Source organism: Callionymus lyra, chromosome 11 (genome assembly GCF_982586985.1).
Source record: "Callionymus lyra chromosome 11, fCalLyr1.hap1.1, whole genome shotgun sequence".
Lineage (NCBI taxonomy): Eukaryota > Metazoa > Chordata > Actinopteri > Syngnathiformes > Callionymidae > Callionymus > Callionymus lyra.
This window is the reverse complement of record NC_141828.1, coordinates 20,354,295-20,372,251: the sequence shown is the minus strand read 5'-3', so window position 1 is coordinate 20,372,251 and position 17,957 is coordinate 20,354,295. Positions and strand designations below refer to the sequence as shown.

The following is a 17,957-nucleotide window of genomic DNA, read 5'->3' as shown; positions in this document are numbered from 1 at the left end:
GAACATAAGCGGAAGAAGAAGATGACACAATCTAAGTATAAAGATAAAGACAAAGAACATAGAGTCAAAGAAAAACAACAAAGACAAAGGATACAAAGACTAACATGGAACAGAACATCCAGCTACTCTCACTCCACTCCTGCCCCCAAACTCAGAATTGTACAACTTAATAGTCCGAGGGATGAATGAGTCCCTGAGTCTATTTGTCTTGGACCTGGGTAGGAGCATTCGTGCACTCATTCTGCTTCTCTGCTCACTGATGACAGTGCTGAGAGGATGACTGTCATCATCCATGATGGACAGTAGTTTGTTCAATGATCTCCTCTCAGCAACTGTCACCAGTGAGTCCAGCTTCATTCCAACCACAGAACCAGCCCTCCTGAACAACCTGTCCAACCTGTTGACACTCCTCTTGGACACATTTCGACCCCAACACACCACAGCATAGAACATGACACTGGCCACCACAGACTGGTAGAACATGCAGAGGAGCTTCTTGCAGATGTTAAATGATCGAAGCCTCCTCAGAAAGTACAGTCTACTCTGAACTTTCTTATATACATGGTCTGTATTGAAGGACCAGTTCAGTTTACTGTCCATCCACACAGCTTACCTTAGGTTCCAAGAAAATATCCGAAAATTAAAAAGCAAACTAGAGTTAAAGTCTGTCAATCAAATATAACAACTTACTTACCTACTTACATACACGAATGGTCATTTAATCAGTCCAATAACAATGTCTACTGCAGCAGAGCCTAAACTAGGGCCAGTTATACAGTAGATGATATTAGGCGTTAGCTGTCCAAGTAGATCCTGTGAAAAAATAAAATATAATTTAAATAAATAGAGAAGACAGCTCAGATTGGCTGCTGTGCATGTCAATCAAATGGTTATTGGGCTGATTGGTTCACCTGACGTTTTATTTAAAATTTTAACCTAGTCATATTTGAAATGCAACATTATACTACTGGTGGTGAAATTGGTAAAGATGGGCTAGTCACATGATTTATAGTAAAGCAGTAGACTAGTCACGTAACAGAAAACTTTCCAGTAGAGGATTCTTTATATCGTTTTTGATCTAATATCTTATTATTTAAGCTAAGATCTGATCATACTGTTTGTGCATTACTTAGTTTTTTCTGATATGATTTTCATAATACTGTATTAAAGGGTATGTGGGGAGCCATAATTATGATATGATATATAGATTATAATCCAATATGAATGTTTCTTACATGTGTTTTGTTTTATTAATACAACTGTTTAATATATACTGTCTATGCACTTTTAAAAATATCTACCATTGTCTTACATATTTTTCGGTCCCCACTAACTGCAACAAACGAGAGATATTTTTACCCGTGTTAATATTTTCTGTCCCCTGTTTCTTCAACTAGTGAGGGATCTGTCCCCTGTGTTCAAATTCCTAGATTAGGCTCTGCTGCAGTTACAACACAAATATTTCCAATAAGATGAGAGGAGTAATAGCTATTTAAAAGTAAAGCTGTGAACCCCAATATAGCTTAGACGGTAAAGTAGTTGACTTGTGGCTATGAAGTTGCTTCTTAAGGTGAGATGATGCGCTGCATCACAGCCTACTCCCATCAGTGTGTGAATGGGTGAAGTAGTGTAAAGCTCTTGTTGAAGAAGCAGAAAAAGTGCAGAAATGAGTGAGAACAATTTTCCATTACAAGTCAGAAAACTGGTAACCTATTACTTAAGATATATAAAAAATACAGCATAAATATAATTAATATATTTGATTATTTCTTTTTATATAAGGAAAAACCAACTAGAATGTAAATGAAAAATATTCAAATGAAAGATATACAAAAGCACTATTTGCTGCCTTTTTAAAGCAATTTTTTACTTTTCTTTTTCAGGACATGAACGACTTTTCGCCGATCTTTCGTCAAACCCTTTACAAAGGGATGGTGGCACCCAATGCAGAAAAAGGAACCGTCATCACAACGGTTGTCGCTGAAGACCAAGATCCACCAGTAAGTGCAAGAACCACCTTTTGTGTATTTACTCACTCAACAGAAAGATTTAGCAGAAGATCCTCTTTCTGTTTTGTTTCTCAACGTCCAGAATGAACATTTACGTGGATGGAAAATCTAGGGATTTACTTCCATTCTCGACTCTTCAGATGTTCTTAAATCTGGTTATTAGGAACCTGTTCTTCTCTTCAAACGAGACGTGCCCTTACATCTTCTTTTTGTTTTGATTTTCCTCACCCTGAAAAGCAGATCCAAATTTATCTATATCCATAGCTGCAAGCTGTGATCGTGCTCTCAAACACAAGGCTGAGAAGCGAGTTATTAGGAGCCCTCCTGCTGGTGCATCTCATCTGGGCTCGGCGCTGTGGTTCTCTCCAGCACAAAGGCTCCGAGGGATGTATCAGTGTGTCAGGCGCGACTGTGGGCGGCAAGAAGATCTCAACAGCGTTCCACAGTCATTGTTCTAATCCCCTGAAAGAGATCCTGCGATTATTTTCATCTCTCGTACCCTCAAGGAGAGCACAAAGCTCTTCAACGGCATATGTGCATTTACCATCTCCTGACTTTTATTTTAGTTGAGAAGTTGTGTTTTATATGTTTTGGGTAAAACTTATTGTGATAAGGGTACTGCGTCATATATCCAGCGATAAGATTTTAACACAAGGGAAAAAGCAAGTGATCTATTTCCTCCACAAAACATCCCTCTGAGTAAAGCAGTTACTCAAAATCAGAGTTTTCGTTATAATCGACACAATTGAGTATTAAGTAAATAATTATATCAGTGAAATAGTATAATCGCCAGAAATTATAGGAACTTCTCTATAAGGGGTTATTTTCTCTGCCACTATTTAATATTTTTAAAACATGTTCATGTTCTTCAGTTAAACATTGTTTGATTAAAGTAAAATAGTTACTATAGGTTTGTTCAAGGACACACTGAGATTGAATGTTGAAATGTTAAAAACTTGATAACAAATAAGTGAAGAATGTAGTTTTTTTAACCAAAGTTTAGTTTATTAAATTAAAAAGGTGATTTTAATAGTATCAATCCCAAAACTTTTATTTTTTCTTATAGGTGCGCTTCAACTATGAGACAGAATGGGGGAGGGGATTTAGGAAATCCAAATGCAGGATTTAAAATTGGTAAATTCTTCTTTAAAATAAGTATTTGACCTACAAACAAGCAATATTTCTTGCCCCAAAACCTCATCTTTAAGCTGAACTCCACTCGTTACATGTATTAATGGCACCTGTTTGAACTGGTTATCAGTATGAAAGACACCTGTCCACTACAGTCACACTTCAAACTCCACTATGGCCACGACCAAAGACCTGTCAGACAACATCAGCGACAAAGTACACCTGCACCAGGCTTGGTGTAAAGAAATGAATTATGGGAGAAAATGGAAAGCATACAAGAACACTGATTATCTACCTGAATCTGGGGCTTCAGGCAAAATCTCAACCCGTGGGGTCAAAACAATCACAAGAACGGTGAGCAACAATCCCAGAACCACATGGGGGGACCTAGTGAATGACCTGCAGAGCTGGGACCAAAGAAGAAACAAGGTTATACTGTCAGTAAAAAAAACTTTGACTCGGGGGGGACTCGAATCCTGCAGTGTCAGTACATATTCTGTCTGAAGTTTGCCAGAAAGCATTTGAGATGATCCAGAGGATTGCGAAAATGTCATATGTTCAGATGAAACCAAAACATAACTTTTTGTTAAAAACTCAACTCGTGTTTGGAGGGGAAAGAATGCGGAGTTGCATTAAACGAAAAGACGACTGTAAGATTTTCAGTGAAAACCTACTGCCATCATCAAGGACAACCTCATAGAAAATCTTTGGAAGGAGTTGAAAAGTTTGTGTTGCCCAGCAGCAACACCAAATCTGCATGGAGAAATGGGCGAAAGTACAAGCAAGAGAGTGTCAAATATTATACTTACATACTTATAGAAAACATTTGCGCTCTGTCATTGCCAACAAAGGGTATTTAACAAGGCATTGAGATGAACCTGTTATCGGCCAAATACTTTGTTTCTACCACAATTTGCAAATACATTTTTTAAAAATCAGACGATGAAATTGTTTTTCTCATTCTGTGTCTGATAATTGAATTGTACCTGATGAAAATTGCATGCCTCATCTATTTAACCGGGGAAACAGAATTGGTGGCTGACCAAATACCTTCTACTGGAGTTAATATATACATAATTATAGAATTTATTAATGTCTATATTGAACATTCCAGATGTGGGGAAACATGGCCTTGTCAAATAAATACATAAACATATAGCATTTCTATTTACAACAGCTTTAAAAATACACATTGGTTTCGAAACTGTAAAATACACTTTTTTACAAGAGCTTAGAATGTGGACCAAAAACAATAGGAGGTTTTAAGTAAAATACTATGTATTGTTCTGTAAATCTCCGAAGTACATCGGAGTGTTTGATAGTTACACATGTCAGGCTGTTAGATATGTTGACAGAGTAGCAAGAATATTCTTTGGACGGTCTCAATGCAGTTTCGATCATAGACACACACACTGCTGTTGTGTCCACAGGGTTTGATTTAAGGTATGATTCGTCAAAGGCTTAGTAGATCAAACGTTGCTGGTGAGATTCTCAGCTCCATAGAGAATTTTTTCTGACCTTTGTTGACACTGTCTCCATTTCTGTTTAGCCTATAGATACGAAGAACATGTCGGTGAACGACCCCGAGAGAGACGCACATATGGATGCATTTCTCACATTCATTCTCTTGAGAGCAAAAAGAGTTCATGAACAACAGTGTTTCATCACCATATTGAAAAATGGCCTGCACGTTAGAATTGAAAAAAAAAGTATAGAGAAATATATATATATACTGTATATATATAGTGTCACAATATATTCCAGGGCCTGGTTAATGAAGTGTTATTTTTCATGACATAAGTGAGGCTCTGAATCAGCTAATTCATGCACGCCAGTTTGATTAGGACGTAGTTAGACTCTATGAATTAATTATCATGGATAAGCACACTCGCCCACCTGGTGAATGGATTTTTTATTTGCTTGTAATAAGAAGGGATATACGTGGTGTTCTTGATTTCCTTTTGGATTTAAACAGAAAAACTTCTCTGTGGCCGTTTTGACAAAACGTGTGTTCATTGGTCATTTAAATTTAAGTTAACCTACATTTTTTGCAACAGATGCGTTGATGACACGGTGGTTGAGACCCCAAATCAAATCCAGGTTGTGTTTTTTACTTGAAGCAACACAAATGACCAAAAACTTAAATCATGAACAGTATTTGATGGTTTGCTATCCTTTACCCTTGTGGTATCTCAGGGTCATGGTGACCCGACAGCCTGAAAACAAATGCAATTTTTTAAATCTATTGTGTTGCTTTTGGGTCGAGATGAATAACCTCGATCACCGCAGCCAGGAAGGATAAAACAATTACATTTGTTTTGGGTCACTTGTTTTGGACCCTAAGATAACACAAGGGTTAAATGAAAGCCTTTTAATTAGCCCCGGAAATGGGGTACATTTCATACACTATAGTTTGTGTAATAACGCATTTATCACCCAAAATTTTGAATAAAAAATCTAATTTCACTTGTTTCCTATGCTGAATAAGGGTTGGAATTATTTTTTGAACAATCTGTTCTTTTTTTTTTTAGAGTTGTAGTCGTCTTTGCCTTCAAAAAGACTCACTTAAAAACATGCAGTTACTTCTGCTAAAATGTCAAGGCTACAATACAAGATGTTACAGACGAATAGTATGGAGGTATTTGGATGTTGTTAACTGTCTTTTTGGATGAAGATGAAGGCAACTGAGATACATTTAAATGAACAAACATATTTGTCTATAACTCTAAAAAGGAACAGATTAATCCTTAAATGATCCCAAGACTTAGTCGACATGAGGGTGAGTAGAAAATGAGTGAAGTTTCAATTTTGGGTGAATTGACTCTTTAATTTGGTAGTCTTTGTCACCTTGTATTTGTAATTAATACACTTAACCTGAGAATATTTTATTTTTTATTTTTTTTGTATTGTCCCATAATGATTGTTGATTTAATAGTGAGAAATGCCACACTAGGTTAATGTATACGTTCACTGGGGTTAATTTGAAATCCTAATTGTGTCTTCACACTCAACATCTGATTCAGACTTTAAATTAATACCTCGGTACACTAATGAAGAACACTTGAGGAAAATTATATTTTATAAATGATGAAGTACTGTATGAATCTGGCAGGATAATCGTAACAAGAAAAATGACCAAAATAAGTATCTTGATTTTGATCCCACTTTACAGCGTAAATAAATAGAATGGTCTAATAAGACATCAGTTCATAGGTGAACTATCAGGAGGGTGTCAGGAATTTCTGGATTATCTCCACATGTTTTCACATCATGCACTTTTGGGGGGAAATCGTGATCATATGTCATTGGAAATGGCCACATTCTCAACTCTTCCTGATATATTATTAATTTGAGTCATTCCATTTATTTATTCATTTTATTTAGTCTCCTCTTTATTGAAGTCAAAAAAGTTTTAGTAGGTTGAAGTGTTTAAATGTTGACACTGATCCCAATTCAACTCTTCCGGGTGTTTTTATTTGTGTTGAAAACAGATTCACTGCAATGTGTATCCAGATGGGATAAACTTTGCCTCCAACATGTTCTGCCAATATCCCTGTTTCTGCGACCAGTGGGTGGTTCACAGGCTGCCTCTGTGGGGGGAAGTGCCCATGAGCAAGATTGGTTCCAAGCATCTTAAATGATTTATTTCAACATGTCTTCAAGCTCTGTCCAGATGTCTCCTTATTATTCCGAGATTGAGCTCAACCGTTGATGGGAAATATTCATTGTTTTCCAGAATTCAATGTCGAATGGTCACATTTACACCATTAATGTTTTGTGATACTCCCACAGGGCACGCCAGCGAGCTTCGTCCGCTACAGAGTGGACCTGGACAGGTCCCCGTACAGTGGCAGCATCTTTGACGTGGAGGAAGAAAGCGGGAGGGTCGTCACCAAGGTCAACCTTAATGAGGAGCCCAGCGTCACCTTCAAGGTCAGTCAAAGTCACTGGCGCTGATGGATGCTAACAGTTTCATCAGAATGAAATCAGGCAAAATCCTTCGTTCGCGACCATTAGTCTTGTGATTAGACTCCACGTCGAGCAGCGCTGCAGTCTCGGAATTAAACTCACGATGGTTGTAAATGCCTGCCAGTCAGCTGATGAGGGACAAATGCTGCAAACTGTTTTTGTTGCTAATGAAAAAATACTATTATCTGTATCTTCTGAGTTCTTCTTTGTCAACACACACAGTATATTGCAGGGCTACCAGGAACTGTTTGATAAAAACTTCCTATACAAAAAATAACACAGCCGACTTTTTAGTAACGTATTTTCCGCACTATACGGCGCACTTAAAATCCTTTAATTTTCTCAAAAAACAACAGTGCGCCTTATATATGAACATTACCTGGTGGATGACTTGTTTACAAACACTTTCATGACTCTGCGCCGACTAAGCCGACACACCGTGGGTGGGATTACGTCATTGCGTCATCACGGGGTGGGATTTACGACGCACGTCACATCATGGTGGACGTCTATGGAGTGATATTACTGCCACCGGTTTGAAAGAGTGTGTCTTGGTTGTTGTACACTCAAAATCACTCTGCTGCGCACTCAACCAGTCATACACGCATGCTCTACCTGTCATGCTCAGCTTCACTGCTGCTCGCTCAACATTTATCTGCTCACAACACCGGTCTCACATGCTGCTGCTTAAAGCCTTTTAAACATCATTTGAACATCGTTACCATGGGAGTGACCGGAGTTGTCAGAACGCTTATTAAAGCTTGACATTATCTGACTGTTTTGTTGACATTACCTTTAGCTTTATCTAGTGAATGCATAACGCAACTGCAGTCAAATGTTTGAATGTATCTTTTATTGTATGCGCTTTATAATCCGGTGCGCCCAATTTATGAAAACAGTTCTAAAATAGGCCATTCATTGAAGGTGCGCCTTATAATCCGGTGCGCCTAATAGTGCGGAAAATACGGTAATGATAATGAAAGTAAAATATTAGTAGTAACTATATTACCTCAAGAGACTGATAAATATTCCCACAATTATTCACAAACACCATCATATGTTTTAAAATAAAACATTTATTTGTTTTTGTTTAGCTTCAACATTTGAATATCAGGGACCACAACGGTTTTATTTGTAGTGCAAATTATCTCATACAATATTTTTAAACTTTATATTGAAAAAAAAGGCAAAGCTTTACGACCATTACTAGTTATAGAATGTTAGGAATATTTGTTATCATTTCGGAAGAGAACTTCCTTTTTTCCGTTTTTTTTTTTCCCCCGGTTTATTTCTTCCACCCACAGTGCTGTCTTGTCACTTCCTTTTTTCTCAGACAAACAACATTTTGTTGCCTCACTAACTACCACCAACAACAAAAAAAACATCAGACAGCCACAGTCAGAGAGCAGAGTGCCTCAAGCTGGATTAAAAAGAGAAAGAGAGAGACGCTGTTGCCCATGTTTTCTGCAATACTTGAAATTGTTAGATTGCTGATGCTAAGAAAACATGGGAAATTGAAGTAGATGGATTTGAGAGGCACTTCCAGGAAAAAGACACTTTGAGCAATATATTACCTTTAACTCAACAACAAATAAATCGAAAATAGTACATTAAAGTAAATAAATTCGAAAATATATGTTAAAACCCAACTCTCCTGACTCTCTCACATGTTTTAAAATGTTGAAGTCTTCCTCTCCAAGATGCAGTAAGTCCATCATCATGACCAGGTTTTGAAGTTATTACTTTATAAAGTTCTACCCCGTCTGAAATCTGGGCGAGTGAGAGGTTACGAGAGCGGAGGCCATAATGAAGTAATAATGGCTTCACTCCTCCTCCAGCCAGCTGTAATCATGCCCTTTGTTTATACAACGAGTCACTTGGAGACTTCCTGGATTGATGACGGGCAGTGACAAACGTCAATTGGAGGTGGAGACTTCCAGGATTGATTACACATGGTGAAAAAAAATGTTTGACCAATTACAGCAGAGTTGGTGTGGTTATGGTAAACAAGATTTAATCTCCAGGAGTACAAAGCGTTTCCAGTCGGGGGAGCCTAAGCACATTTTCTAATGTAAATATTTAAATGAAAAGAGAGTTTTGTAAAAATAGACACATACTGATGAGTACAATAGAGTCCAACATCTATTTAAGACACACTTACATCAACAGATTAGTTGAACTTTAAGTTACAGTTTATGTTCATAAATTTATGGAGCCACGACTTAAAATTCAAATCCAGGTTATCGGACAAAAATGTGGCACAGAATTGTTGATCTGAAGTCGACATGTAACATGGATGTATGTCACGCATTGACACGCAGAATTTGTCCTCAATCTGTCCATTTCTCTTTCCTCTCAACCTGATTTTTCCTCACTTATGTCTGTTTATGTGAAAATCCGTGCGGGGTAAACGCATTTATATTTAGAACCGAGTCTCATCTCTGGCAGCGTTTGAAAGAGAATCCTTCAGCCGTAGTAAGCAGTCGCCGAGTCTTCCATGACATCATTTGTGTAATGTGTGTTCTGCTTTCCCGTCCAGCTGTTCGTGGTCGCGTTTGATGCCGGAGAGCCGGTGAAGACGAACAGTACGTTGGTGGAGATCACCGTACTCCAGCCTTCCCGCATCCCAATCTTCACACAGGAGGAGTACAGGTACGTTTTCCCGGCAACAGTTTGTTCGCCTTCATCGTGTTTGTAGAGTCGGAAAGTTGCATCTAAAAGTTCCTGATCTTAGATTAAAGTTTTTATCCGTGCAGCTTCAAAATCAAGATAAACTTTCCTTTCCTTTCAACGCCTGATGATTGATACACATGTGAGGGAATTTATCATCAATAATCACAGTCGGTAGTGCTGTGGGGAAAAAAAACGTTTTGCATTGAAGATGTATTTCCACAGGGAAGCAAATGAATACATGATTAAAAGAAACGGTTCTGAAACACGGCATTACGGAAAATTACATTCTATGATTATGAAAGAGCATTATTAATGCCATGTTAGCTGTCAAGTTGACATGTGTATGTTTGAAGCTTATACATGCCAATGTCTTATACAGACAGAAAGACGTCAAGTGGAGGCCTTTTAATAACACAAGCAGTGTTTCTTTAATGAATAATGCAGACAGAAAAGTGTCTGACTCATCGCAACTAACTTTCATGTTTCATCTCTGGTGAGTTTCACCTGTTTCACAACATTTCTGTGTCTACGCGGCACAATAATGATCCATGAAAAAAATGTTCAACTCCTTCATTCATTTGTGTTCCCATTTGAATGCATGATGATGGATTAGTAACTTATGAGCTGGAATAATCATTAGAGATGCTGCTGATCATCAGAGCGGTAAGCACATCTGTTTCCCTCGAGGGGAATAGTCAGGGTTTTCCCCCGGTGTTGTTTTTATGAGACTTCTCGAATATTAATCTGAGAGAGATGAGAAATGTTTGTTGCTATTTCACCAAATTCAAGGACGGGATATTCATCACGGTAGCTTTGAGTAGCATTCCACACAAACATCCACAAAAATCCATGTACATACATTTATTTATTTATTATTTTTTATTTTATTTTGTTGATGCCACAGTTACAGTATTAGAATTTTCATGAAAGTATCAGAAAGAAGCAGATTTTGGCGTAAAATGTAATCATGTCTATAATAATGTATTATTTTTGCCTTTGCTATCATTATTGTATTTACCGCAGAAGAATAGTATTGTTAAAAGATTTTCTAGATTGATTTTGGGGTTTCACGTTTTATTGAACAACCAACAATTAAATGTAATAAAAAAGATGATGTTTATATCTACAATAAAAAGTATAAGTCATGTTCTAAAAGGATCATTGAATTACTTGTCAAAGAAAGCGTTAACTTTAAATTTTTTGCTTTCACTAAATTGCTGTTTATTGACTTAGGGTTCCAAATTACGAGAAAAATAGCTTTTATTGGAAAGTTTATCAAATATTTTGTGTTTGAGAAAAAGTTTTATTTACCGATATATCAATACTTTATCAATAATGAACAGAACTTGAACATATTTTGGATTCAAATGATTTTGATTTCGTATGATATATCATTATTGGTTTATTTATATTCATTTAAGTGTGTAAAGTAAAATGATTCAATTTCTTTGTTTACAATTGACCTGCAAATATTCGTACTGTTTGTTCATCTTGGTGTTGAAATTAAACTTCCCGTCTGGCAGCTGTCATCACCACCCCTGCAGCTAAAGAAACAATGAAATCCCTGAAATCCCTCATCCTTATTTGTGTATTAGCTTCAACATTTGAATGTCAGGGACCACAATTGCTTTATTTGTAATGCAAATGATTTCATCCAATATTTTTAAACTTTATATTGAAAAAAAAAGGCCAAGCTTTACGAACATTACTAGTTATAGAATGTTTGGAATATTTGATATCATTTGGGAAGAGAACTAACTCTAGGGGGAGAGGATACTATACCGCCGGCTCAATATTTAGCCTTTCATATATTATTTACTCAACCAAAAGAGAGTAGAACAATTACAAGATACAATTCACTTTCCCGTTAAATCATTACGAAAATGATACAAGTGTATCGAAATACTGAATAGCTTATCGTGGGTTTAGGATAAAGCTACAGCTCTATCTGTCGGGGAGCTCTTGCCAGTTAAGTTTCTACGTGAATTAGAGCAATTTCATCTCATCTACAGCTTAGTAAGATCAAATATTATCAGTCAGGTTGGAGTGTGAATCAAATTTTAGCCAAGAGGGCTGAAGAACTGTAATGGCAAAACGGTCCCTCATTTCCAGGTGTGTGTTGAAACATCTATATTCATGTCTGCAGTCATTCTAAGTGCTTCTTATTTTATTAAATTGAGGCGCATCTCTATTCTCGACCGTGCCATTTGTGCGTTCGGAGGCACCGAGAACATTCAGCACATTATGATGCTCCAGATCCGATGGCAAAGTTTCCTGCCACGGTAGCATTCCCTGGAGCTTTAAGAAAAGCTCTTTTAAGTGGATTGATTTTCTTGCCAGCGTGTCAGTCAAAGTGAGGAGTTGTGGCAAAATCTGCTCAGACTGAATTCTCCCGCTTGAGCGGATTCAACGCTGTTTTTTTGCCCACCTTCTGTAGATCAAATGAAACATTTGATTGGTGTGATTTTGAGATGTGTGTCACTTTCATTTCTTATGAACGACTCTGTTGAGGTCTGATCAGAATTGTTCATTATAAGAACCATAAAAAAAGGTCTGCTCAGTGGATCTTTATAACCCAGCAATATTTGAGGTGAAAGGTCACTAATTACTACATCAGACAAGACCTTATATCTCTCACCCACACACAAGGTCGAGACCATGGGGTCACACATTGAACTGCATCAGTTACTTCATACCTGTTTATTGTGTGAATGCTGGGAAGCATTCACACAATAAAGAGATCCTGTTTTCTTCTGACCTAAAACTTTGTGCCTCTTCTCCTCCCACACATTTTTTATCTGAGTTGAACCGTTTTTACTTTAACTTTTATCAATTCAGCTTGTTTCTGATGCGGGCTATGTTCTAGGTCTCTTTTATCTCTTCCACTCATTCTTTTATGCCTATTTTTTCTACATGATTCATTTAAATGGGGAAAATCTTCAACTCATGTTTCAAATCCTTCCACTTTGACCTACTACTTCTACTTCTACTACTACTTCGACTACTACTTCTACTACTTCTTATACTTTTACTACTAATTCTACTGCTACTTTTATTTTTCTATTACTTCTTATGTTACTAATAATTCAATTTCTTCTACTTTAACTACTAATTCTACCAATACTTCCACTACTACTTCTACTACTTCTAGTATTACTTCTTCTACTTTTACTACTAATTCTATCACTACTTTTATTTTTCTACTACTTATATTTGTTCTACTAATTCCACTTCTTCTACTTTAACTACTAATTCCACTTCTTCTACTTTTAATATTATTTCCACTACTACTTCCACAGCACAGCAGGGTCAGCATTCACACTGCATTTTCTTCAGGAATTGCACTCTTTCTAGCTTATGTGAGCGTTTTGAAATCTGATTAAAAATATTTTTTCAGAATTTATCATTTTTTTCTAATATCTACAAAAGAACTCTGAGAGTGCAGACCTGGGCCAAGCCTTTGATTTCCACCCATATAGGGATTTCTTCAAATGTACTAAAAACTGCTTTTGTATTTTTCTTATTAATAATATGAGCTTGTTTTGAGAGCAGGTACCTTTGTGATTTAAGATACAATGTCTAATCATTTTCCGTTACTAAACAATTCTAAAAATTAGATTATTTAAGATTATTTTCAGAGTAATCTGTTCCTTTTAGAGTTATAGTCAAAAAAAATTGTTCATTTTAATGTAGCGACTGGAGCTTAGTTGTCTTCGTCTTCATTCAAAAAGACTTAAAAACATCCAAATACCTCCATACTGCTCGTCTGTGACTTCTATCTTATATTAAAGCCTCAAAAAGAGGAAACGTTTGGTTGGCAGAGGTACAAAAGATTTTTGCAGAGAATTTATTTCTTCTTCTCAATCACTTAAAACTCCTTCTCAGATGAGCTGGAATCGCACGCAGTCAAGTGCAACCTTGAGTCAACAAACCAAAGTGTCGTCTTAGAATTCTGATATCACAAAAGCTGCAGAACACGGACGAAAACGTCTCCCCTCAGTGAGCCCGCCTGGTCCCGTGTTTAGGAAAAGTACGATTTTATGGAGGGACTTGAGAGGTGTTGAATGTTGAATCAATAACCAGCTCCACATTACGAAAACTCCAATTTCCATCCCCGGCAACTCAAAACCCTCTCTAAATTCAGCATGATTATGTTGAAAAGCACCTTGACTCAGGTGGTAATTTCTCTTCTTTGACTTCCTCGTCTTCTCTATGCTTAAGTAGTGTGTTTTTCTTTGTGCGAGTGTGCATTTTAAATCAATAAGTTTAAGCCTAGGGTGCAGGAAGGCCTGTCGATTTGTTTGTTTGCTTTTTCTGTCTCTAACTGAAGCACTCTCTGGTGTGTTTGCATGTCTGAGGCGGCGTGGAGAAAGTAGTGGTTTTGCTGGTGCCTCTCAGCAGGGAAATAGCAGATAACACGTCCCTGATTTATGCAGGCTTTCTCTCGGACACCCCTTTTTTTGTCATTCCGCAGGTTGCTAAGCTTTCAGAAATCTCCCAAAACTGTGATGCGTGAGCTCCTCTGTGATTGACAGGTGATCAAGTTGTGACAAAAGTGATGAGGTGCTGAGGGAAAAACTTGAAATTGAAGAAACATAAAGGTATAAAAGTATACGACAAACATATGCTGTCAATGATGATATGCCTATTTAAATTTAATTTGTATTTAATACATAATATATAAGAATGATTTCCAGAATTTCAGCTACTATCTACAACTATAGGTATTTGTTTCAAAATGTATAAATAATGTATAATGGCTGCTATTTCAGCTAGTGTTAAATAACGTTCTGGTTACATTAGTTTATATGTATAATAGTTTCTGTTTTTAAATTGAAATGCCATTAAATCTTAGTTTTGTTGGTTTTTTAACAGCTGGGAAAGTCAGTGCCACATTATTCCGGTGTCATGATGACACTCCTTGATCTCAAAGAAGACTCCTGGCTAGGATTACTTTTTCTCAGTGACTCAACAGAGCCCTCAAGCTATTGTATTAAATATGATAACCCTACATTTATTCAAAAGGTAATTTGATCACGCTCTTGCTCAAAGTTTTGTTTTCAAACTATTTTTGGATGGTAAATCTGACTAAAACTAATGGGAAAACCCAACTCTCCTGACTCACTCACATGTTTCAAATGTTGAAGTCTTCCTCTCGAAGGTGCAGTAAGTCCCTCATCATAACCATGTTTTGAACTTATTATTTCTACTTTATAAAGTTCTCCCCCGTCTGAAATCTGGGCGAACGAGATGTTACGAGACCGGAGTCCATTATGATGTATTAATGACTTCACTCCTCCTCCAGACAACTGTAATCACGCCCGCTTTGTTTATACAACAAGTCACTTGGAGACTTCCTGGATTGATGACGGGCAGTGACAAACGTCAATGCTTGACCAATAGAAGCAGAGTGGGTGCCGGATTTTATCTCCAGAATAACAGTTTTCAGTGGGCGGGGCTTAAGCACATTTTCTAATGTAAATATTTCAATGAAAAGATAGTTCTCTATAAACAGAAACATACTGTTGAGTACAATAGAGTCCAAAATCTATTTAAGAGTCACTTAGATCAACACATTAGTTCAACCATCGGCAACTTCCAGAATATCCATCCCTCCGTTTTTTAGCTATTGTCCAACAGACACACCTCACATAACCTCCCTGAGGTGTATTACATAACAAAGATACAGGATATCTAAATCATTCAACATATCTTTCATTAATCATTGTTAGTAATATGAGTGGAACTAAAAATACTGTTACCCTAAAGTGACTCTTCAGGAGAAGATTCCCTGGATGGCTGCTTCCTTGTGACTGACATTCGTCGTGGCACGATGACTCAATCCCGCTCCGGAGCTTGGTGTTGGGGGAAATGAGTTATGCCTAGTGTGAGTGCTGCTGCTTATTTAACAAATGTACGTACATCAACTCGACAGTTTGATGGTTTCTGACATCTTAAGTCTATGGCGTTCCATTGTCAGACCACTAGTGATCCATTACTTAGAGATAGATATTTTCAGCTCTAGATATGCAACTAGATATAATGGTGTCTTCGTAGTTTTGTAGCGTTTTATATGTCGCTTCCATTTTGGATGAGATGAGTCAATTGAAAAAAAGCTCCTAAATACTCCATCCGTGTAAGTCACAGGAGCTTTGGAAATTTTTTTGGGCACGCTGCACGCCAGCAAGGACATCCTTTTCCCTGTGACTGAGAGCAAAGAGAGTTCAGCCACAATCTTAAAGGTGTCACTAAATGAATCCTCCCACATAAACTGAAGATTTCTCTCAGGCACGGTGCTTCAAGTGTGTGGTCTGAGCTGGCTTTTCATGCTCTGCATCTTGCCCACAGCAATTCCCACACGGAATGTACAGCAAATCACATGAGACTATTGCCTCTCCGCTTCTGAGGATGTCCATTCACTCCTCCCTGCCCTGGGGAGTTTTCCTTTGGACTCTATTTTGTTTGATTTTTCACTTCATCTCATCTGATTTAATTGAATATATCTGGCATGCACACGTGTGGACCTTCAACTGTTTTGATCATATTCCACATATTTCCTTTTGATTCTGAAGAGTTGTCTTTTCTTTTTGAGAAATACTTCCAAATCTTTCGATTATTATGTGGTTATAACAGAATCCGTTTTGTTGAAAACTACTTTTTTTTAACAAAGTCATCTTATTAAACCATGTTTAATTCTAATAATGTATATTTTTGTGCATTACCGGAGCTGTTACTTTGTTTTAACAATTTATATGGTGAAAATTAAATTTAAAAATCAAAAATCAAAAGACTATTAAAGATTTGGGACTCAACACTGGCATTGTGAAACAAAATTCATATTGAATGTTGATCAGAAGGTGAAAAGAAACTTCTTTAAAATTAATAAATAATTACTTACCAGTAATCTCATTAAATGAGCTTGAATATTGATTGTTTTCTAGGGATGGGTTGATAATACATTTTGAAGGGCTACTAGTTGGCACTCTTTAAGTTATAATAAAGATGCCAGGTTTAATTGAACAAATAGATTAGAGCCAATCATCATAAAACAGAGAGTGCCATCTAGTGGCCATTTTAAAAGAAGACACTGTATCATGATTCATTGTCTTAACTGCACAGTCTCATCAACCCATAACTAGTGTTATCCCATATTTGTTAACATGAAACCTGAAAGTAAAGCTATCATACAATCTTAGAATTATACAGAAAAAAAACAACTAATAAAAAGAATAACATGTTTTGTTTACTTTTTTTCACCTAGCACAATTCTTTCTTCATGAATGACAGCTATCTTGTAAGATTTCAATCGGTTTTGTCTGGGGGTTTTTTTTGTCCTGGCATTTATAGACCACAGAGACGCTCTCTGTAAATTTCCTCTAAACGTCTCACCACTGTGTGACCATTGATTAAATGTGCTCAGCTGTCCGGCTCACAAATGGCAGAACATTACCTGGAGTGAATAGATTTCTTTTTACAGGAGACTGGAGACAACTCTCGAAATATAGGCGTGTATTCACAAACCATTCTTGTTTCTTTTTAAACTGAAAAAAAAACGAATAGTTGTGTTTAAAAACATAATGGTTGATGGTTATGACATGTCTGACCAAACAAAGGGTGATGGAAAAAACAGACAAAGGTAATTACAGAATGACATTTTCCACCCTCCGCTTTGTTACTGACAAAATGCTGATCCTCTTCTCTATACATGTATGATTCATGTCTCCGAGGTGTGGAGCTTTGTATTTCTTTTGACGGGAAAGATTGATTTCCGAAGCTTCTGCCCACTCACTCGAACCTTTATTCACCACAAGTGCATTGACCTTTCACTTCGCTCTACCTCTGAGATGGACATGATTTTGCCCATCGACAGATTCCTTGTGAGAGTCGATGTACAGAACCTAAGTATCACCTCATAATGCTTTATGCAGCCGTGGATTTCTGGGAGTTTAAAGGACGATATGAGAGACGGAGGATTCGGATTTACTGTAGATGGACCAAATGTCAGGAAAAAATTGTTAGTTTGATTATGTTATGGAAGGATGGGCCCCAAAGAGTCGAGGGTGCCGCAGGATCAACGGGATGAGTTGTCTCTTATTAAAGAAGTCCCAGCTCTCCAAACACACAGATCATCAGTTTATTATCAAGCAGCATCCGGGCATCAGCCCAAGCAACTTT

General features: G+C 37.2%; 1 protein-coding gene across 1 annotated transcript in view; it reads left to right on the top strand.

The window, feature by feature from the left end:
* LOC148069571 (protocadherin-15-like) overlaps positions 1–17,957 on the top strand; it is a 159,384-nt gene that overhangs the window by 93,774 nt on the left and 47,653 nt on the right. Inside the window, exons 22-24 of the mRNA XM_087803083.1 lie at positions 1,884–2,000; positions 6,933–7,073; positions 9,649–9,761. Of these exons, the coding sequence (XP_087659209.1) occupies positions 1,884–2,000; positions 6,933–7,073; positions 9,649–9,761 (371 nt within the window). The remainder of the gene's footprint in view (positions 1–1,883; positions 2,001–6,932; positions 7,074–9,648; positions 9,762–17,957) is intronic.